A 22,995-nucleotide genomic window follows, 5' to 3' on the forward strand; every position below is an offset into this window, starting at 1 on the left:
GGGAATGCCAGTTATGACAAGCCTGGCGTGGGGGCCGGGCTGCGGGAGGCAAACAGGCGAGGCCGGTTCTGATAAGTGCAGGTGACGGGGCTTTTTACAGCCTGGAGGAGCCGGGGCTGCGGGAACTGGGAGAAAGGCAGCAGCACGGCAGGACTGGCTCTGCTAGAGCTGCAGGCCAGGCAGCAGGAGCGGGGCCTTGCCCCACTCCCCAGGGTCCCAGCCCAGGCGGAAGCCTCCGGCATGCAGGACGGGCTAAGGGGGCTGTGTCCCGGCCCTGGGAAGGAAGCCCAGACATCACAGCAAGAAGGCGAGGGACAGGGGCTCCCAGCCAGGCCAGGTGTGTGGGTATCGGGGGGGTTGGGGGGAGCAGCAGGGAAGTGTCCAGTGTTGCCCTGTGCCTCCCAGGCCTAGACACAGAGCTGAGCCACCATGCGCCCCTGAGCTCAGCCCCAGGTTAGAGGGGAAAGGGACTTGCCCAGGGTGGCACAGAGCAGGGACCAGAACCCAGGAGACCCTGGCTCTAACCCCGCAGCCCCTCTCCACTGGGCTGGCTGCTGCCCCACCACCTCTGCATCTGCTAGGTGCAAAGAGACGCCCCGGCAGGGCCTGACAGGCCCCAGCCCCCAAAGCAGCCTCTGGGTGAGCGTTAGAGCAGCCCAGAGCCGTGGCTGGGAGGAGCCCGTTAGATCTGGCTCCGGCTGTGGCAGACGTGGCCCAGCCGCTGTGTGGGGATCCCAGTATGCTGTGCTCCAGGCAGGCAGGGGCCCACCGAGTCAGGGCGCAGTGCTCTGCTCTGTGCGGGTTAACAGCACCCATCACCGGGCCACTGGAGCGGTGGTGGGCTGCCCCCCAGGGCTGTTTGAGAAGGGCAGCCTACGTGACTGGCTCTGGAGCACAGCCCGGAGCCCCTTCTTGCTTCTCCCACTGGGGTCCAGCCATGGCATGGGTGTCATTCCCCCAGTGGCTCTGGTGGCAGCGTCCAAGGGGCAGTTTGTCCAACCGCACGGGGTGTATTTTGTGAAAAGTCCCTGGGCAGGGTGAGGTGGGAGGGGTCAGAGCCATGGATAGCACGTGAGGAAATATGCTCCATGGCTGTGGCTGGCTGGAGCCAGGGAAGGGTGGAGGAGGTGCACTGACAGGGCAGGACTTAGGGGCTCTGTCTTGGGAACAACTTGAGGACTTCAGCTGACACTGCCCGCTGTCACCAGGCGAGCTAGTGATGAGTCTCTCTCCTTCCTGCTGTGCTGAACCCGTGCACCGAGAGCTCACTCAGGCTAGTCCGGAGGCTGCGGTCAGAGAGTTTGATCCAATACATCGAGACTACAGGGGCATCCGGAAGGAATCTGCTGCACCCGTGTCTCCGCCTGGGGAGGGAACGGCCCCGCCGGATGGGTTGGTTGTGCACTGGTGGAAGGCGCTCAGCTCGTGGGGAGGAGCGCGCTGTAAGAATCTCTCCAGCTGCAGGGCTGGGCTCAGCTGCCTAACAGGTTAGCAGGAGTGTGACCTCGGCTAAGGTGAGAGCATTTCAGGCCAGGCGCCTGCAGCCTCATGGAGCAGGGCTGGGGTTTGTCCCCGAGCAAGAGCTGCTCCTCCCCACCCCCCGAGTCCTGCCAAGAGCCCAGAGGGGACCTACTGCAGGGGGCCCTGACGGAGGTCACTGGCGAGAGCCGCCAGGGATGTCTGTTTTGCTCCTGCATCTGCAGCCCAAGACCTCTCGTTTCCTGTCCCTCTGCCATCTCCCTTGGAAATGGAGGCCGGGGGCAGATGAGAACACTCCACTTGCCTCTAGATCTCTGCTGCCCGTTGAGGCACCGAAAGAAGTGCCCAGATCTTCAGATGAGCCCAGCCCCTTGGGTGCTGAGCCTTTGGACTGTCCCTCGAGGGGGCACAAGGCCGACAGTCAGGGGCTGCTGCTCGCACAGTGCCGAGCTGGGACTTTGGGATGTGTAGCCCTTGGCTCTTCTCTGTGGTTTAGTCTGAAACGCCCCCGGGGGGCATCAGCCCCCTCACAATCGCAGAGGGCTGGGGCCAGGCCAGGCACACTCACACACCGTGTCACCTCTGAGCCACTGTTGTCAGGGCTAGTAACACTGATTCATTTATTTGTGTTGGTTTGTTTTTTAAAGAAACTTTAACTATATGAGCCCATCCCCCCTCTGCGTTTATTTCCCCACCACGTGGTTGCTCGAGTCTGGGTGGGTATTACTGGAGACGATGGGGCAGGAAGCACCCGCACCCGCCCATCAGCAAAGGAGACATTTGCTTTGGATATGAGTAGCAGAGTGAACAGCAAAGGCTGGAAGGAAATACAGGAAAATAAACAGCAACTGATGACACACATCCCTGGGTTGATTAAACCTCAGTCTGGCAAAGGGACAAGGAACGGGAGAGCTCCTTCTCCACCATCTCTGCACCCTGCCTAACACCTGCATCTTACCCCATTTGCATGACCTATGGGACAAGTGGCAGAGGAGAGGTTGATCCCCTCCTCCCCCCAAGATCACCTAATTGCCTTCCATGCTGTCTTTGGGAAGTTCCAAGAGGTCGGCTCAGACACAGAACCCTCTCCCCACAGGCAGGTGCCTCGGCCTGATGATTCGGAATTGACCCGGCCTTTGCAAGTGACCCGTGCTGCTGTCTCAGGGGACACGGCCCATTGGCTGCAGGTTGAAACTACAGAGTTTGTGCCTTCACGCTGCTCTTCAGCAACTCTGGATTACTCAGGTTGAGTCCTCTCCCCCACTGGCTGCATACACGTGGGTAAGTGATCTAGGTCTGTGCAGTCGTGGTCCCTATGCTCCTCTCCAGAGCTTTGGCCACTGGCCTGTCCTAATGTGAATCCTCGTTATCTGTCAGAGGCACAGCGGGAAGCAACACTGCAGGCAAGAGCAGGGATGTTCCAGAATTACCAAAGAGTAATTAGCCTCTAGCCCTAATGCTCCCTCTATGGGCTGTGAGCAGATAACCAGAGCAATTCATTCCGGTTCTCCCCCAACTTCACTGTGATGGCTCCCCTTGGGGCTGCTATCGCTACTGACATGCTGGAATCTACCTGGCACAGAGCAGCGTATTCATTGATTGCAGGGGGACGTCAGACCAGGAGTGGCAGCAACTGACTTCAACTGTGACAGAAGATCCAGGAGGCAGTTTCACTTGGCGATTCCCCATTTACAATTGCACCTTGAGAGCTTTCAGTTAACCAGCTTTTGACCCATTTTTCTGCTTCAGTTTTTCCCAGCTGAGTTGGTTCAGTTGTTTTCAGCTTTGTGAAATTGGCCCTTTAAAGCACCGAGAGAGAGAGTGAATGAGTGTGTGTGTGTGTGTGTGTGTGTGTATGTGTATATATATATAATTCTGTTTGCACAGAAAGGTAATTTGATAGTTGTACATTAGGTTTCTGGCACCTTCCTCTGAAGCAGCTGGTACTGGCCAGCTGCAGTAAGAGGACACTGGGCCAATAGTTGATCTGGGATGAAAATTGATCCTTTCCTATTTAGGTGTTACAATACCCAGGTTCTGTGAGGTGACAGGTTTCAGATCTGGGTTTTGTGAGCACATTTAACAGCTTTTTACATGACTGCACCCCATATTTGGGGGGGCGTTAACCACATTTTCATGTTTAAATATGTAACTTTTCAGAGAGTTACAGTTCTAAGTTAACCACGAGTACTTCTGTTGAGCACACCTATCGCCACACCTCTCTGGTTCAAGTACCAAGGAGTTAGTGACATCAGTGAGACAATATTTCAACTTTGACACCAGTGAAATGGAATTACCAATTCAGTCTCCGCCAGTTTATGGAGCTGTTTGTTTTATTAATGGCAAACTGGATTGGACTAGGGTGACCAGATGTCCCATTTTATAGGGACAGTCCTGATTTTTGGGTCTTTTTCTTATATAGGCTCCTATTACCCCCCACTCCCTGTCCCGATTTTTCACATTTGCTGTCTGGTCACCCTATTGGTGACTGTGGGGACCAATTATAGCTTCAGTCTCTCTCTACTGAGGAAGCTCATTTTTGGAGCACGCAGGTGAGTGGTTTCTTCTCCACGTCCCCGTCATAAGCATCTCTCACCAGACAGTATCACAATACTCTGAGTACCCTTTAAAGCTACTGAGCTTTTTACTACTCCTAGCAAGTCAAAGAGAAAAGCTTTTCAGCCTGAAAAGGAAACCGTTGGACTTTTACACTCCTCAGCCTGCAGCTCTAATACCCTCATCACTCCAATAAAACCCAGGAGACAAGAACTGGACTGGTGAGATGCTGCTGCAGACGCTAAAAAGATGGTGCAGATAGAAACTAGGTGATGATGGGTGTAGTAGACACTCCCTCTGGACGCAGACACTGATATTCTAACATCAAAGTGTTAGTGGAGCTGCCCTCCCAGTGCCATGTGATCCAGAATGGGTAAGAACCATATTTCAGGAAAAAGCAGGGTGCATGCGGTTCGCTACAACAGTACCTGCCGGTGCTGCTCCCACCCTAAAGCAAGAAAACCTGCCCCAGTTCTTAAGAATTTCATTTGCTTAAGAAACCAAGTCTTTGCGAGAGAGGCGGCTTGTGTTGTGTGAAAGTCAGCAGCGTCCTGGCCAGGACTGTGCAGTGAACAATTCCCAGTGGGCAAATCCATAATCATTTAGGCAAAGGCGTGTTTTAACTGATCACCATTAAGGAAAAGTGTAGCACTCAAGGTACAAATAACCACTTAGTGCCTGATTACTGTATCTAATCTGTACTGTACAATCTATGGGATAAATAATCCCTTACTAGATGTGTTACTATAGTACTGCACCAAAGTAACATCTGAAATAATATAGGCAACAGTGAGTGCATGGAGAAGGCTTGTTGTATTCCTCAGAGCAGGTCTCGTTTCTACACTATAGAATGAAATAATGAACGCGCTCAATTTTCTTGTCTCTCTCTAAGTACAGCCCTCCACACCTAGCTAACCCTGTGGCCTAGGAACTTCTTGTTCTGTACTTTAATTAAAACTGGAGTTAAGTGCAGTCAGTGCAAACAGTTGAACAATGGAGACAACCACAAAAGCATCAGGTCAGAATTCCCTCCCCCACTTTGCGTCACTATGGTTGACTCCAGTTTCTCTCTTCCAGATCAGTCAGCAGTTTTTAAAGCCTCCATTTCCAACAAGTAACATCAATTGCTCTATGATTCTACCCTGTTGCTGCACACAGCATTTACTACGTTTGGCTTCCCCTCTCCACTTGGAAGGCAAAGGTCTGGTGCAAGGGGCGGCCCCATACTCAGCATGAGAAACAAACTGGAGTTACACCTACGGCTTATTTTATTGTATTTTTATTTGCATGAGGAGTTGAAACAAACTTTAGGGGTTTACTAAACAGGAACTGTTCATGTCAAACAAACTATAGTTAGCAGGTGATGGGGGAGGGGGGGCACAGCAATCCTGGGGAAGGCAGAAATGGAGGGGGGAAGTGGCTGATGTCTTTTTACATGTGCACACACTAAACCTGTGCATGAATATGCCTCTCCTCCCTACACACTCACTGACCACAGAGTTATTTGCTAAACCTCTTCAGAACATTGTAAATGTCAAGCTGAAGGTAAATGAAACCACAACTTTCCTTAGCCAGCACAGGAGGGATTTGCTTTTTTGTTTTAGAAAAAGATTAATAAAAATATTGAAAAAATTCTTCTCCTTTTATATATTTTAACCTAAGTAGAATTCAGCAGTTGCTTAGAAAACTATGTTACCCTGGAAAGAACATTCAAGTTCACAACCAGCTGCAAAGAGGATACACACAATGCCTACAAGCAGCGTGGGATTCCAGCACACAAGGACCAGGTCTAGCGGCATACACACTAAAATGGGTGAAGAGCAGGGGGCATTTTTGCCATGCTAACTATAACTTTCAGCATAAAAGAAAAAAATAAGGTGGTTTTAAAAAGACTCTAAACTCAACTGATACATACAAAAATTAGTTTTTAAAAATAATCATAGCAGTTTGGTCCCAACTCCAAGTTAACATTTAGATGTTTATTCACGTGCTTGTTTTCTTATAAGAACCAAAAATAGCCATCTTTAATTGGTGTTACTACATACGCAAAGGCCTAAAATAAGTAGAATATGAATTTAAAAATCAAAATACACAAGAGGGGAGAAAAATAAGCAGGTGAGTTAATCCCCACCTTTATCATCTCAAATTATAAGAGAAACAAAAAATGTCAAGATACTGGGCTAAGCTGGGCACAAACTGAAATCCACACCGTCTTCAAAGACTGTTGCCAAAAAATATCTGACCATCTAATAAGGTCACAAACAAGAGACAAAATTTAGGATCACACTCGATATTGGACCTTATTCAGTCCAGCAGGTAAAGTCTTTGGGAAGAAAGATATACTCCAAGAGTGGATCCGAATGTAAGTGATCAGTCCCAGTCCACATGTACAGAGGCTGAATTTTAAAAATGCAGTTAACTTAAGATAATTTCAAAGCTCCTCGGCAGAGCTCTGTTCAGCACTTCAGCATTACCCTGGCAGAGACTCCAACACTGCCTTGCCGGATCCCTCTTCCTCCTTGCCAGGGTGCTCAGGGACAGGCAGACTCCCTGGCTAGTCAGCAGCTGACTGTAGGTTGTCCTTTTCCTCTCGATTCTCCGTTCCACTCTCATCATCCTCAATTTCTCCCTCTTCTCCACTAAATTTGTCGTGGGCCCACTTGGGACTAGTACTCGATTTTCTGAACATGAAACGACCTCTCCCTCGGGGGAAGGAACCCCGGCCTCGACCTCTGTTCCCCCACTTCTCACCACCTTCACCCTCCCGGTCATCGTGCTGCACAGGAAAGAAATCAGCCAGGTCAGACGACACTCACAAATCACTTTCATCAATAAAAACGTAAATAGGCACAATATCATCCCCTAAAATAACCCCAACTTAAGCTGTGCAATACTGCCACACAAATCAGATCCCCTTATTGTTTAGGCAACGTGTGTCAAGTCGGATGAATAGTGAATTCAGTACAATAAAGGAGTACAAGTACATGTTTGTGTTTGAGAGTAGCAGCCCTGCTGGTTGAGGCTGCAAGGGCACTGCTCACTAACCATGCTTTACTTTCCCCTCTGCTTTTGGGCACGTGTGCTTCTTTTTCTGGCACAAAGCTTTTAGCAGTTTTCAGGACCAGGTAGGACACTGGGGGCACCAACACACTCCAGACTCAATGGGGGTGTAGCTGAATCTGTGCGTACAGCTAGGAAGTTATTTTATGGAGGATTTTACATGCAGTTATGTTTGTCCCACCCAACTAACTCTTCTGAACAGCTTGGCACCCATTTTCAGATGCTCTTTCAACCGTGTATGTCATGTTTACAACACATTTTTTAAAATGAGAAAGATGCTATTGGGACAGCTCATTTTGATTAGGTTTATGGACTGGTTACATGACCCGGAATATTGTATCTAGGAGAGTGAAGTAGAGACCAAAACAATATATAATAAAGATTATGTCTTCAACAGCAATTAGAAGAGAGGGCAGAAGAAGGGACAGCAAGAGTGATTTAGGACTAAGCCACATATGACCTTTATAATAACCCTGAAGAAAGATTAGAGGGATCTCAAATATCCAACAGAAGGGGGGGGGAGTGTTTGTGCAAATAAGCCATTTAAAGCTGACACTAACTCAAAAATGAAGCCCTGGGAGAAATCCATGCAGGATTTTGCCAGACTAGCAGATGGAAAATGAAAATGCTACAGCCAGCAATAAAAGTGAATCGCATTAGCCAACCCCAGAAGAAGCAGGGCACTGTAGAGGGCTGAGAGTTGGATTCTAATTGGGTTAAGATGCATTTTCCATACTGCCCATGGAGGAGATGTTCTTTTACTGGGCCCTCCAGATTTTGGTTAGTGGCAAACAGTTCTACAATGGTCAGAGCCAACCGCTCCCTAGTTGTGATTAAAGATTTCTAGAGGCCTCTTATGGGGGGCAGTGAGGTGAGAACCCCAGAACTGGTATTTTAGATAGTTTGATCGTTGCTGGTTCTCTCTTCCCTGAAGACTGCACGTAACCTGTAAGAGCAGACAGAATGCACAGCAAGGCATATTCATACATATCCTGGTTCTTCAGAAACATACCAGATAATACTTTTTGCTCTTGGGTGTGTACTCTGGGTCCCACTCCTCATCCCTGTTTCGCTTCTGAAAGTCATTGCTACTGCTGCTGTTGTTGTTGTTATTGTTTCCCGAAAAGGTGCCTCTGTTCCATCCTCTCCCCCTTGCTCTGAACTGGAGTAGCAGCAAACAGAATTGGAAAAGAAGAGGGGTAGAGAGACAAGTGCTTAGAGAAATGGCATTAGGTCTTTTCTTTCAGTAGCTCTAACTGTTCCCAAGAATACCTTTAGCCTAGCCACAGGAAGACTGTCAAACACCTACACTCTCATTACCTATTAATATTTTTGACCTTATCTGATCATATAGCTCCCCATAGAAGTACACAGATCTGTATCTATTTATATGCATGTGCAGGGAGTGCAAGGGGAGGCATTTCACGCATACAACGTACAAACACAGCAGAGCTATTGCTAAAGGAACCCGTACAATTGCAGCCAGAAGGGTCATTAAAATGACTTCACCGTAAGTTCTCTGACACAAGCTCGTCTACTCCGGCCAGTGCTGCTGAGCAAATACTGACACACTAGAGCCTGCTGGACTGGATATGGTCTCGGACATCATCAGCAAGACTGCCAATTTCAATCTTCAGAATTTATGCTGGGTTGGTGATTGGGAGCCACCATAGAGTGTAGAATCACAACCAGACTACTGTACTTCCAGTCACCTTTAAGATCACATTTTACCTGGTAAAAGCAGCAATTTGCACAAAGGCTTATGCAAAGGTTTTTGGCTGTTGTTTTTTTAGGGGGTAACTTACGAAGGTCCCTCTAGCTCTTCCTCTCTCATTTGGGCCAGCAAACTCTTTTGTCCCAAGCCGGGATTTGTCAAAGCCTGTGGTACACTCCTCCCTCTCTTCGCTCTCCTCTGGGTAGTCCTCCCCTTTGTACGAACGAGAAGATGGTGAAGATGAAGAAGTGGACCTGGATCGCTCACGCACTCTCCTATGTTTCCTGTACCAGGGATTGAGAGGGAGACAGGGAAGAGAAAATCACCAATGTGGTCAGTAACTTGGTACTGTCCTGTCTCTGCTGTGAAGTCACGCTATCACTCCTCCACCCTCCCTTATTATGTCCGTGCACAGCCAAAGTCAGTCAGTTAACAGCTCAGGATCAGCTACAATGTGCAGCTCTGATTGGTCACAGGACACTCCTTTCCCAGGATTTGTTCTTAAAACCACACACAAATTGTAAGGAGGCAGCCGACACTTTTCAGCCTACATTACTTGTAATAAGGTAGCAAACTGAAGCCCAACTGAGAACAGAGCCCCACTGTGATAGATGCTGTACAAACACATAGACAGTACCTGCCCTAGAGCTTACAGACTAACAGATGAGACCGAGGAAGAGAAAGATGGGAAGTGACTTCCTTAAGGTCACACAGCAGGTCAGTAACAGAGCTGGGAATGGGATAACCCAGGTCTTCTGACCCCCAGAGTCCCAGGCCCTGTCCACCAGGCTGTGCTTTCTGATCACAGAGGTCTTTAAACCTATTGTACAGCTATACAGCCGGGACTAATTTACTCCTCCTACTGGCCTCCTTTCTCCAGTAAGTACCTCGACCTGCATCATTACGGGAGAAAAAAAATCCACTCCGTTGAAGAGGCGCTTTTTGTTAAGAGTTTCCAGTTATGACACACATTGGTAAAAGAAATCCAGGTGCATTCTGTGTTATATGAGAAACGTCTATTTAAGGTAATGTCACTCCACGACATGACCAGATTGGCAAACTGTACCTTTCTGAGAGGAAATAAAATGGTCAGCAATTGCATGGCTAGAAGAATGTTACAGAACGATTCCATGAGCCTGAGCTGTTGCTCTAGGGCCCTGATGCAGCAAAGCACTTAAGCGTGTGTTTAACTTGAAGCACATGAATAGTCACATTGACTTTAATGGGAAAACTCACAATTCACGGTGAGCAGAAGTTTTGATGGATCAGGGTCCAGCCTGCCAGTTCTGTTGGAATGTATGAAGACGCACCAAAAGGCGATTTCTTTGCCAATTTTGACAGCCGTGGTGTTATTCAAAAGCCAGCAGCTTATAGATGAGCAGTAAAGGTATTTTATTTAAAAATTAAGTCACCTATTGGTCCCGTGAACTCAAAAAACACATCACAAGGTTTCTCCTGAGTTACAAACAAGTCACAGCACCAAAATAATCTCTCTGCATTAGTTAAAAGGAAAATGGAACCAATGGGAAAGTATTAAAATGAACCAAAGAGCAAATCAGGGGAGTCACTGACCGCATTTCTCCATTCTGTGTGAAGCGAAGGCAGTAACAAAACACAAAGGTAATTTGCTCATCCTGGCACAAGCAGCCACTTCGTTTGTTTCCCCTGATTATTCAACATGTACGATAGCTGCACTTCCCCTTTGTAGTTCTGCATCTAATCACAGAAGGCAAGCGCAGCTCAGCTCTATTAGTTACAGCAGCAGGCATACTACTAGGGCTGTCAAGCAATTAATCGCACGGTTAAACACTAGAAGATCATTTATTTTAAATATTTTTGGATGTTTTCTACATTTTCAAATATATTGATTTCAATGACAACACAGAATACAAAGTGTACAGTGCTCACTTTATATTTATTTTTTATTAAAAATATTTGCACTGTAAAAAAGATAGGTGAATTGAAAAATACTAATACAAGTACTGTAGTGCAATCTCTTTATCTGAAAGTTGAATTTACAAATGGAGAATTATGTACCAAAAAAACCTGCATTCAAAAATAAAACAATGTAAAACTTTAGAGCCTACAAGTCCAATCAGTCCTACTTCTTCTTCAGCCAGGCTCTAACTAGTTTTACATTGTTTTTGAGTGCACTTATATAACAAAAAAACCCCCCCTACATTTATATGTTGCACTTTCATGATAAAAAGATTGCACTACAGTACTTGTATGAGGTGAATTGAAAAATGCTATTTATTTTATCATTTTTACAATGCAAATTTTTGTAATAAAAAATAATATAAAGTGAGCACTGTACACTTTGTATTCTGTGTTGTAATTGAAATTGATATATTTGAAAATGTAGAAAACATCCAAATATTTAATAAATTTCAATTGGTATTCTATTGTTTAACAGTGCGATTAATTGCGATTCATTTTTTAAATCACAATTTTTTTTTGAGTTAATCGTGCGAGTTAACTGTGATTACTCGACAGCCCTACATACTATCAATTGCATAATGCAAGGTCTTGTTTCCAATCACAATAAAAGTGGCACAGATCATGCAATAAGGAAGTGAAGATTAGCCTTCTATACATACTTCTTTTTTGACCCTTTGTGACTTCTCTCTGGTTTCTCAGTTGATCTTTCCCTTGAATGACTTGAATCTCTTGAGTCCACGGATTCTCTCGACTTCTCTCGTTTAAGATCTCTTTCCTTATGTTTTTTACGACGTTCGATATCAAGGCGCAGGTCAACTGGGTCGTCTTTATATTTCCCTTCAGTCTGCAAAAGCAGGGAATGGGTGAGAGTTTAACAGAAAGATTTAGCAGCTTATCAAAGACTTCAGCACCTTTACTTTGCTACTGTCTGCAGAGACTTCTGGAGGGCATGAGTTTATAAACCAACTATTCAAAAATGCAGAATGATTCGCTACAAGAATATAACATCTTCATTTGAAGTCTTCTGTTTTCCTACATATTGTATTATATATACTTTCCCTCTTTAAAACAGTCTAAACACACACTGATAGTCGGGGGGGGGGGGGGGAGGAGGAGAAGGGAACCATATCAGGAAACCAAAGACTAACTTGGGTTATGTATCACAACCAGAGAAAATTGAGAACATTAGCAGCTAATTGTCCTCTAATGGGAAGTCAAGTCCAAATGATTTTGTACCACAACTGGGGCGCACATGCAGCCCTAGCTCTTTATGTTTCTCATGTCCCCCAGGGGATTGCTATCAAATAACAGAATTCCTCCCCCTCCTCAGACAGATCAGATCCATCTCCCTGAATGACAGGAGAAATTTTAAAGTGCTAGACCTGAAGGCAGCACTGAGAGAGGGGCAATAGCTGTTTGCCACTTGGAAGATGTGATGCTAACATCACGGTTACTAATTCAAGTGGTGGAGTTACTCAGAGGCCAGAGAAACGCAGCTGTTGAATTTATTCTGGGAAATATCATGAACGTTCTCAGAATCTTGTTTTAATCACTGTCAATCGCAACCAAACATCCTTACTAGTAGCGATCGTCTCTATGAATGACACAGCAGTTGAACTTTATTTCACAGAACCAGGGGGCATTCTACACAAGATTTTCCCCTCCATGTGTCTGCCTAGCAGGTCTATTAAGTTACATTATGAAGAGAAGAGAAAATAGCCAATAACCAGAAAAGGTATAGTCAAGAATAGTATAGTCAATTGTATGCAGAAAAATCTTCTACACTAGGTACAATCTTTTAAATTTAGTTAAGAGGAAATTTTCTGGGTGTGTAACACTTGTCTTTTTTTCCAATTAAGAAATTCTCCTCTGGAAAAGGAAAATAGTTATTGGGTTAACTGAGTAGGCTCTAGAGTATTTGCACACAGTGCTATGCTTGGGAACTGCATGACTGGATTCGCAACATGCACCAGATGATTAGATTTGCCTTGAATTAAATAAAAACAGGGATTAGTAATTCTCTAGCTATTAAATTTTTACTTACATGAATTTCTAAACACTTTTTTGTTTAAATAAAGATTAATTTCAATTAGCAGCAGGACTGGGAGTTGGTACTTTGTTTGTATTGTTTGCTCTTCTGCTTTCCCCAGGCAAAGGGCTTTAACTGTTACTCAGAGCAAAAATGCTCCCAACACGATGGTTGATAGGTAAGTGACAAAATCAGCGGCAGCAACCTTATGCAGCGCAGCAGACACCTATTTGCGTTTGTGAGGGCACATCTGTTTCATGAAGGGCTGGAGAGCTGTTTGAAAACCATGTTTTTTTATACACACTGCCAAGCTGGCGCTCAGAGATCAGGCCCATCAAATTCATCTCACCATCGTCCATGTCAAGCCACAAGTGTGTTTGGAAAAAATCAAAAACAAATATATGAAACAAGTAAGGTTTCAGCAGGACTGTTTAAATCTCGTCACTGTAAATATGTATGAAGTTGAACAAACAAAGGTTAAAAACCCCAAAATGTAACATTTTAGGTTAATCCATTTTTATGATTGCTTATAGATTGTATAATGGCTTAACATTGTTCTATCAAAATCGCTAATATACTGGATTCCCAGGAGCCTGTTCTATCAAAACAGGTGCTGAGTGTTAAAGCAACAGCAATCAACAGAAATGATACAGTAAAGTGTTAGAACAAGATTTATTATCTGCTTAGTAATAGTGTATTTGGTTTAGATATGGATTTATTTTTACTTTCCTTTTTGACATGCATGTCTTTTGAAAACATGGTTGGAAATATCGCATGTATACAATTGATTTAATAATACTTACAAGCAGAAAAATATCACAAAAAGTCTCTTCTCTCATCATGGGCACTTGTTCCAAATATCCTCTTTTTTTTTCTCAAGCTCACCTCAATTGACTTTGGGGTCATTTACCATATTCTAACCACTTCACAAAGGTTGTTGATACATTTTTAATAAAAATTAACCCTTTGTAGTTCATTTTTAGAATTATGCCCATCCTTAAAAGAAAAACACAAACTTAAGTAGAGAGTAATTTAAACAAAAACATCACTGTTAAGTTCATGCCCAATGCACTCATTTGGTTCAATTATTGATCAGATCAACAGTTCACCTTGTTGCCAGGCTCTCTGGTGCTCTTCATTTCCTCTGGAGTGAACCCGTGTTTTCTGAAAGTACTGGGAGAAATATCTATCCTCCTAAAAATAAAGCAGAGAATGAAGCTATTACAGCCTTCCCATAAACTGTACTCCAAGTTCTCCGAACCCTAATTCTATTTTAAAACAGGTAGTTTCTCCACTGTAAATATACACACTATCCTGCTTTTTAGAGCAAAGCTGAGCTGGCCATTACGCCCTGGAAGTGAGAGCTATGCATACAGAGTAACACACAATCCTGATATTCAGACTGGAACAGGTGCATTGTGTTAATGAACTGATCATTAGTGTGTTAAAAGTCCTTGTCATGTGGTTTTCTTACCCATGATTGACTGGGCAGCTGCTGACCATGCGTTACTGTGCTGGCCCCCACAAATCACAGGTCTCTTGTACAATATTTCATTGCCTACTTCAATCGCAAAGCCCAACAGCTCCAAAGAAAGAGTTATCTAGCAGATTGCAAATATGGTAAAGAGGTTATATTTATGTACAAAAAAGAGACCGGCAAATTTAAACCAGGTTTGGGCTGAAAATCTAGAGACACTTCTCTGTGCCTAGATAATAGCATGGATGACTATCCATGGGGAGGAGGGAGGGATAGCTCAGTGGTTTGAGCACTGGCCTGCTAAACCCAGGCTTGTGAGTTCAATCCTTGAGGGGGCCACTTAAGGATCTGGGGCAAAATCAGTACTTGGTCCTGCTAGTGAAGGCAGGGGGCTGGATTTGATGACCTTTCAAGGTCCTTTCCAGTTCTAGGAGATGGGATATCTCCATTAATTATTTTCTGGACTCGATGACCTCTCGAGGTCCCTTCCAGTCCTAGAATCTATGACCACACATATAGTGCAAACAATACTTAGGCAGAAACACAAGTAGGGGCTATTTTAAAAAGATAAATTAATATAATTTGGGAATAGCCATGTTATAGAGGCACTGTTGTCACTTACTTTTGTGGGTTTAAAATTGTGTGCGTGATAAGACCAAACAAGAACAAGGGGACATTCAATAAAATTGAAAGAGGAGAAATGTAAAGGTGAGAGAGTAAAAATGTATATGTGATTTTTTTTTTTAAAAGGACTAATCAATCTGTGGAATTTATTTCCTCAAACTAGGAGCCTGGAGCTAGCACGACTCAAAGACAATTAGGCATTTCTGTGACATGAACATGCAATTACATTAGACATCATCAAAACAATTTGATAAGGGCTATAGGCCTTCATGCTTCAGAGCCTTCAGCCATCTAAAAAGAACTAAAAACAACCTTTTCTGAGTCAGATTATTCCATAGTTGTCCTTATAGGGTTTTTTACACCTTCCTCTGAATCAACTGGTACTATCAGAGAATGGAAATCAAACTAGACCAGGGTTTCTCAAACTTCATTGCACTGCGACCCCCTTTTGACAACAAAAATTACTACAAGAAGGCAGGAAGAGGGACCGAAGCCTGAGCCCCCAGCCGGGGGGGTGACGAAGCTTGAGGGCTTCAGCCCTGGGCAGTGGGGCTTGGACTTTGGCTTCAGCTCCAGGCCCCAGCAAGTTTAATGACAGCCCTGGCGACCCCATTAAAACGGGATCATGACCCACTTTGGGGTCCTGACCCACAGTTTGAGAACCACTGAACTAGACAAAATCACTGACCTTGTCCAAGACCCAGTATGGCAATTACTATGTTCCTAACTAGATGGCTGATAAGTTTTGTTTACTGTTGGCTCCTCTTTTGTATTTTTGAATTATGCCCCATAGTTAACTATTAATATTTTTAAAATACTCCTGGAGCTTTAGAAAAAACATTAAAACAATACTCCCCACCTGTGGATTTCAGGGCTCTTCTTGTTTTTAGCTTGATCTTGCTCCATTCCTCTCTTTAGGTATTTTGTAAAGCGTTCATTCAGTGTCATTCCTGAAGACCCAAAGTGATGCTCTGTCAGGGTTTTCAATGAAGAAACATCACACAATTAAGAAAAGTCAGATTTTCGGAAAGGACATGTGAGCTCTACCACCATGTCTTCAATGGATTCAGAAAGTAAAAATGTGTAGTCAGAGGACAAATGGATGAGAGTCAATGGGTCTAGCAAAAGTGGAGACCACCCCCTTGAAATCAAAGAAATGGCGCATGCCTGTGTCAGTGGTGAATTCTGCCCCAAATCTGTTTAACAATGAACATATTTTTAAAACAAAAACTAAATTTATGCAAATCCATTAGAATACCCTAAATATCTGCAGATCCCATGCCAGTCTGCGGCAAGAGTATTGCTTTTTGCTGTTTCGAGGGTAGGCACGACTGCCTTCCCCCATCTCCTCCTACAGCTAAATGCAAAAACTTGGGGGAAAAACATCCCACGTGGTTGCTATTCTACTCTAGCACTTGTCCCGTTGGTCAGCAATTCTCTTGGGTAATTAACTAGCATGAATGGAACACTGTTCCAAGGAACGGATATTGTGGGGTGGAGAAGCAAGGGGTGAACTGTCAACCAAGAATGCGTGGACATTTGACTCACCTTTTACATGATGGACTATAGTCACTATGTGCTGAGCAAACAATTCAGAAGGACTTCGCTGAGACTGAGCTGACTGTATATGGTGGAAAATGGAGCGGAACTCCTGGTCTTTTTTGTTGCTGTGTACTAAGTCACGACATAGCTTCCGCTCCTGTGCCAATAAACCACTTGGACTAGAAAAGAACATACATTTAAAAAATATAACCATCATAAAAGCAACCTAAACAAAAGCAGCTTTCAGACTGCAAGCTGACAACCTTCAAAGCAATAACCTGGACTTATTCCAGCCACTGCATTTTATGTACTACTAGAAAGTCATCTGCAATACAATTTTCAATGGTTCTGTGTTTGCCCCCTTATATGGCTTTTGAACTATGGGTTCCTCTTTTCTGCAAGGTTCATCACAAACTTCCCTATTTATAGCCAGATCTTGTTACAATATGTAAATGATGGGCTATCTGCATCAGCCTCATATAGGAAGAAGTATATTTTACTTTTTCCTTCCCCCTCCAACATCTGTGGCTAGATTTTAATCTCAGAAGCAGTAGAGAGAACTGGATAGGACCAGGCCCAGAAGCTCTTCTCAGCCATCATTTATTTGATGCCCAAGTGTGTTAAATATCCCAAAACCAGCGGAGGCAACCACAGAAGATGGAAGAAAGATCTTCAAAGCCCTGAAAAAGGTTGGGTAAGACCTTAATATTGCCCTAGAATCTGTTAATAATAAATGTGCCTCATCACAATGGGCAATCAGACCCATGCTGAGGATGAGAGAGTACCAGTAACAAAAGGTTGCTCAGAAACAGGAGAGCTGACTGTCCAGTATTGCTCAACCAACATCCCAGTTCTTGTATGTAAGTCAAACCCTTCCCATCACATCACGGATACCCCCGACCCCTACATCCCTGGGGAAGAACAGCAGTCACCATCGCCCTGCTGCAGCACAGAGAGGACTGATTTAAACCGAAGTGATTTAAAGCACTGAGCCGGAACTTGAAACTTTGATTTTAATCTTGTTCTACATTTGTACTTCAGTATAACCTTTCTTTAAGAAAATAACTCACCAATGAGACTGGACCTTTAAAACACATTGATCTACAACTAAATATAGCCTTGACACTAAATTTGGTACTTTTTGCTAACCAGGAAGATACACTGTATCTATACACATTTATTTAAGCAATTATATAGCATTACTTACTTTTGTTCAGATTCTTACATTATTACGTTATAAAATGGTGACTGATGCATTTCTTACATACTAGATACTAATTTTTTTACGTGGGATTTGTGTCAAGCTGTATTTGGATGAAAACTGAAATTCAATTAAAAATGCACAAAAACAGCATTTTAGAATTGTTTTTTGATTAAATAAAGCTCCCTTAAATGTGCCTGATACATAAGAAAAAAGTTTATCAAAACTTGTTTTGCTTTTAAACCTGACTAAACAAAGGAAGAATAAACTGTAGTGAGTGAACAGACTGCTTATGGTCACCAAGGGCCAGATTTTCAAAGGGTATCTAAGATGCAGGTAAGTGTCTATTGGGATTACAAAAGCACGGGAGTTAAGCACCTGACTCCCACTGATGTTAACTGGAGTTAGGTACCGTGGGTGCTTAAATGCTTTTGTAAACCCAGTAGGCACCTACAGATCTTTGAAACTCTGGTCCCATGTTCTTCAAGTTCTTAGAACTAGTAGATCTTATCCTCTCCCACCAGGTTATTATCCATAGACAAGAAGAGGAAAACAAGCTTTCCTACTTTTTTGGCTCTTAATGGATTTTTCATCTTTGAATGAACTAGTCCAACAGAAGACAACTGTCTCGCTATGCCTGCTAACTACACTGAAACCAAAAGTAATTAAAGTAAATGCTTTCCAGCCCAACAGAAACCAAAAGCACTAGCTGAAAGTGTTTTCTCCAGACTAAAAATAATGAAAATACAGATCCTTAATGCAGTACACAATATTGTTTCCCCCCGATTCTGTATAAAAAAGCGACACCCTTTAACTCATTAAAACTGAAGAGGGCTCACTGATGCAGTATTTAATTACATTATTTTAACAGATTATAGTAAATCTAGGCCTTAACATAGGTTGTCGTAATTTCAAAATTAATTTTAAACTGATTTTTAAAAAGAAAAATGCATTTAATATAAAGTCTGATTTTAAAGTGAGGGTTTGTCATCCACGCTGCTGCTGCAGAATAGAACCTCCCCATCTCCAGTTCTGTACACGAGGTGTGTGCTGTGCTTTAGTCAAAGCCAATCGTGTGGCTCAGAAAAGGCTGTTTTTAAAGCACATCCAAACTGCATTATAACGCCGTAATGATCATTCTGATCGCTTATTGTTAACTGCATGTTCAAAGTACTATTCAGATATTAATCCCTAAAACCTGTGTTGCATGTCCTCACATCTGACTCACATGCCATTAACAGCCATCTTAGTTCCTTTCTCTTCATTCCTGCTGAGATTTAGCCTCCCTCTTGTGTTCCACAGAGCAAACAGACATTTATTGACTAGGAGCTCTTCCCTTTAGCAGAACTAACTTTACTGAGCATCCCCCTAGTGGTCTCCTGAAGCACCAGAGCCTTACAGAAAATTTTAAGTGGCTTTTGGGGCTTCTAGGATCTCACTAGCAATGTTACCATATATTGAGAAGAGGAACAAAGTGCCCTACAAACATACATTTTTTAAGCTGTAATGCTGACATTGCAACCTTCTGAGTAGCTCTGGACAGTGGGGAGCAGAATTTGATTACTGTTGAACACGGGATGGTGTGGTTTGAATGAAGGACTGGAATCCAGAAACTCCCAAGTTCTAAACTAGTCTCTTTGCACTGACTTCCTGTGTAGCTGAGGGAAAGTCACTTAAACTTTATGCTTCACTTTCTCCATCTGCAAAATGGGGATAACATGATTCACCTTCCATACCGGAGAGTCATATTGGTGTGTTAACATTTAGAGATGCATGTGCTCTCTGTGACAAATGACGTGTTGGTAGTGGATTGTACAATATTCTTTATTTAACCTGCCTACATTTTAGAGAGATCCACAAGGGGTTAAGGTGGGGAGGGGGGAAAAATAGGATAGTGAAGCCACTACCTAGATTTAACTTAAAGGCAAATCCTTACCGTGCAAGATCTTCATCAAAGGAATCCATTCGGACATTGACCTGGGCCTCCCGGGTAATGGAAAAGGAGGATTTGCCAGTGGCTAAACCATCTCCTCTGGTTCCTGGCTTCTCCCGACTCTCAGAGGCCTTTCTCAGAGGTGGTGAAGTACTTTTTTCCTGACTTGCTTTGTAAGCGGTCACTCTAAAATTCTTTTCGGGAACAAACCCCCTGTGACCAGCCTCTGCTCTCTTGGATGCCAGCTTGTCTTCCTTTTTCGATCTTTCAGAATAGGGATCCTCCTCCATTTCCTCAGCTTTCCTTTGCTTCTCCTTTGCAGATGGTAAGAACACTACGCCTTCCCATTTACCTGGCCTATCCTCATCCTGATTTTTGCTGGAGGTTGCTACCACTTTAGACATGAATTTGGGCTCATCATCGAACTCCGAATCCTTTCGGCCCTTTGCCCTGTCTTTCTTATCCTGCTCATCCATCTCCTCTTTGCCATAATGACCTTCCTTGTGGAACTCAGCCATCTTCAGCTTCTCAAAGTCATCCCGAAACTTATAGCGTTTAGGAGACTGGCTGCTACGATAAGGCTTTTCAGGGTCAGTTTTGGAGGTGTACAGGTCTGATTTCGTCTTGCCATCTGCTAAACCCAACTCAGAGAAGCCTCCCTTCTCTTTCATTTTTTCCTTTTCAAGATTTGTTAGTTTCTGTTCCTTGTCTTTCCCATTCTCAGTCTTCTGTTCTTCCAAATACCTATTTAAAAAACAAACACACACATACACACACACACACACATATAAGCAATTCTCTTATTAAAGTATAGACAAGAGTCTTTAATTCCTAAAATTCAAAGCAAACAAACAAGTCTTAAAAATGCCAAGACTTAAAAACATACAGAAAGCTCTCTCTGGTCCCTAATAAATAAGGTAAAACGTAAAGCAGGCTACCCAAATTTTTACTTTAGAAGACATGAATAAGGTCTTAATATATTCAGCAAACGTGCTGGAAGATGGGTATGCAAAATGGATGATGTGAGGTTCAAGAGCAAAGTGGAACAGCAAAGGCTCTTCTTGAGCAAATAAAAAGAGAACCAACTTACCTATATTTTCTAAGGAAAATATTAAGGTCTTACCCAATCTGTTTAGTCACTTACAAACCTGATTCAGAAGAATTAACACATCAAAACTTTCAACTTGGACTGTTCTGCTTTAAACAACACACTGGAAATAAATGCCTCAAAAGCTACGTCACATTTTGGATGCAAATTTCCTAGGAAAGCTAAACATTTCATATACTGTAAACACAAATAAAAGCAAAAAAAAAAAAGGTTAATGGGAAAAATATTTCTTCTCTTGGGAGAACAGACAGACACTTTATTCTAGTACTGGGAATGACAATCCCCCAAACCAATTTAAACTTTAAAAGTATGCTGGTGAAAGATTATCAGCACGTATTTCAATGGGATAGTGGTGGGTTAAGTCTAAAGCACCTCAACACACTATTTTAAAAGTCAAGAGTGGAGTAAGACCTAGTTCTACTAATATCAGAGGTCTTTGATAATTAATAGAATTTGCCCCAAATAATCTTAAATGAACAGAGACAAATGAAAATGATTAAGGACCATTTGAGAACACAACAGTACCTTTTGAGTGAGGAGGTCCTTTAAAATGAAATTAATCAGAAGGACACTTGTCAGGGGTTTGGGACTGCTGACTGGACCAGACTAGAAAGATACTCCTGTACTGAAGATCTTTTTTTTCCTGATTCCAATCATACATAAAATTTATCCCAATGCATTTGCACCATGGCTCTCACAGTGCCTGTATTGGTTTGTTTCTATTAGGATACGCAGTAAGTTGTGTGTTTAAAAAACAAACAACATTTTTCCCTTTGCAAACTTATAACATTTGCTGAAGTCCAAGAGCCACAAACCTACCAACTCTGGGATAGATTTCAAGAGGGAATCTATATTTTGTCTGTTAAACTTGACAGTGCCCAAAAGCAAGCAAACAAGCCTTCTGCAAGTGAAGGTTTTAGTTGCATCTGCACCTCTTCCCCCAAAATCAGCAAGTCTGGCATCAGCAGCACCAACTGAATTTTTAATGCTAGTAATGTCCATTTAAAACTGGGAAATGCCCCCAAATAAGTAATTAACCATAAGTGAGCTAGGGAATATACAACCACAAATATATATAAGTTATATGCAGTGATTCAGGAATGTGACAATTTTTAGACTAATTTAATAAAAAAAATCAAATTACTGGAAGAGCTCCTTGAGCACTTTAAAAATTTATAAAAATAACCAAGTTCAAAAGGGAATTCTGGGGTATCTATGTAATCTTTACAACACTAACAAAGTTATGATGTTAAGAAAACAAAACTAGAGAACTATTTCCTATAATGCAGAATAAGGCCTACCACTCTACCACTCAATGAGAGTTACACACACCTCCCCAATTCCCTCCCCTCCCCTCCCAAAAGTACCTGGCATGTGAACTGAACACAAAGGAAAAATGCACAACTTGCCTCTTTGAAAAGGCTGCCCCACCAGGAGCTGCTGCTTCCTCCTTCTGCGAGGCACCATAAATTGAACTGATTGTCGTGGGACTTTTACACACAGGACTCTTCCTCGTTGGGCTCAATCCTGATGAACCATGGTCAAATGGACCCTGATGTGAGCCTGTCTGAAATGAGGCACTGCTTTGTAAAACAGACCCCAGCTGTGAGGGGTTTGACAGTGGAGGACTCGGCTTCTGCAATGGACTTGGCCGAGGAGAACGGCGCCTCACCACAACAGACTGGAGAGGACTTTTTAGCGCAGGACTGCGCTCTCTTGGGCTAAGCTCAGGCACGGCAGACACTCTTGACACTGAACTTGTGCTGTAAGTGGTCATGTCTTGCCAGGGCTTTGACCCCTCAGACACCTTGACATCTTGAGTAGCTCCTCCCGAAAATGGCTGATCCTTCGAATCATCACCTTGATTATCTCCCGCAGCCTGTGATGCCCGCGTGTCCTTGGAAGAGGATTTTTTTTCCTTTATGGACCTACGCTTGGAAGACTCAACTCGGCTGTGGTTCGAGGAAGACCGGGAAGATGAAGACCTCCTTGACCTATCAGAAGATGACTTATCAGAGTTTCTAGAATGGCTTCTTGATCTTGGTGATGGAGACCTTCTCTTTGGCGATCGAGATCGGGAACGCCCCCTACGAGGGCTGTAGGCTTGGCGATAATTTTGCCAGTTGGACCTGTAATTTCCATAGCCGCCTCGGTTATATTGGCCCCATGGATAAAATCCTCGGTTCCGCCCACGGAAATAATATGGTCTCCTGTACCCTCTGTTATGACCTCTGAAATCCCGGCTCTGATACACTCTTGGGTGGTTCCTTTCTCTGTTGTGAGACGGAGAATATGACCTAGAACGGGACCTAGAACTGAAAAAGAAAAAAC

The 22,995-nt window shown here is 43.6% G+C and overlaps 1 protein-coding gene across 6 annotated transcripts in view; it reads right to left on the reverse strand.

Moving 5' to 3' along the window:
- Positions 1–5,298: 5,298 nt before the first annotated feature.
- Positions 5,299–22,995, reverse strand: part of THRAP3 (thyroid hormone receptor associated protein 3) — a 67,609-nt gene continuing 49,912 nt past the window's right edge. For all 6 annotated transcript variants that reach the window (XM_034754158.1, XM_034754159.1, XM_034754161.1 and 3 more), the window contains 9 exons: positions 22,074–22,979; positions 19,560–20,300; positions 16,429–16,601; positions 15,740–15,851; positions 13,889–13,973; positions 11,410–11,594; positions 8,901–9,093; positions 8,108–8,257; positions 5,299–6,811 (listed from right to left, as the gene is read on the reverse strand). In XM_034754158.1, the coding sequence (XP_034610049.1) occupies positions 6,590–6,811; positions 8,108–8,257; positions 8,901–9,093; positions 11,410–11,594; positions 13,889–13,973; positions 15,740–15,851; positions 16,429–16,601; positions 19,560–20,300; positions 22,074–22,979 (2,767 nt within the window). In that variant the 3' untranslated portion in view covers positions 5,299–6,589. The remainder of the gene's footprint in view (positions 6,812–8,107; positions 8,258–8,900; positions 9,094–11,409; positions 11,595–13,888; positions 13,974–15,739; positions 15,852–16,428; positions 16,602–19,559; positions 20,301–22,073; positions 22,980–22,995) is intronic.

The sequence above is a fragment of the Trachemys scripta genome, chromosome 20 (genome assembly GCF_013100865.1).
Source record: "Trachemys scripta elegans isolate TJP31775 chromosome 20, CAS_Tse_1.0, whole genome shotgun sequence".
NCBI classification, from domain to species: Eukaryota; Metazoa; Chordata; order Testudines; family Emydidae; genus Trachemys; species Trachemys scripta.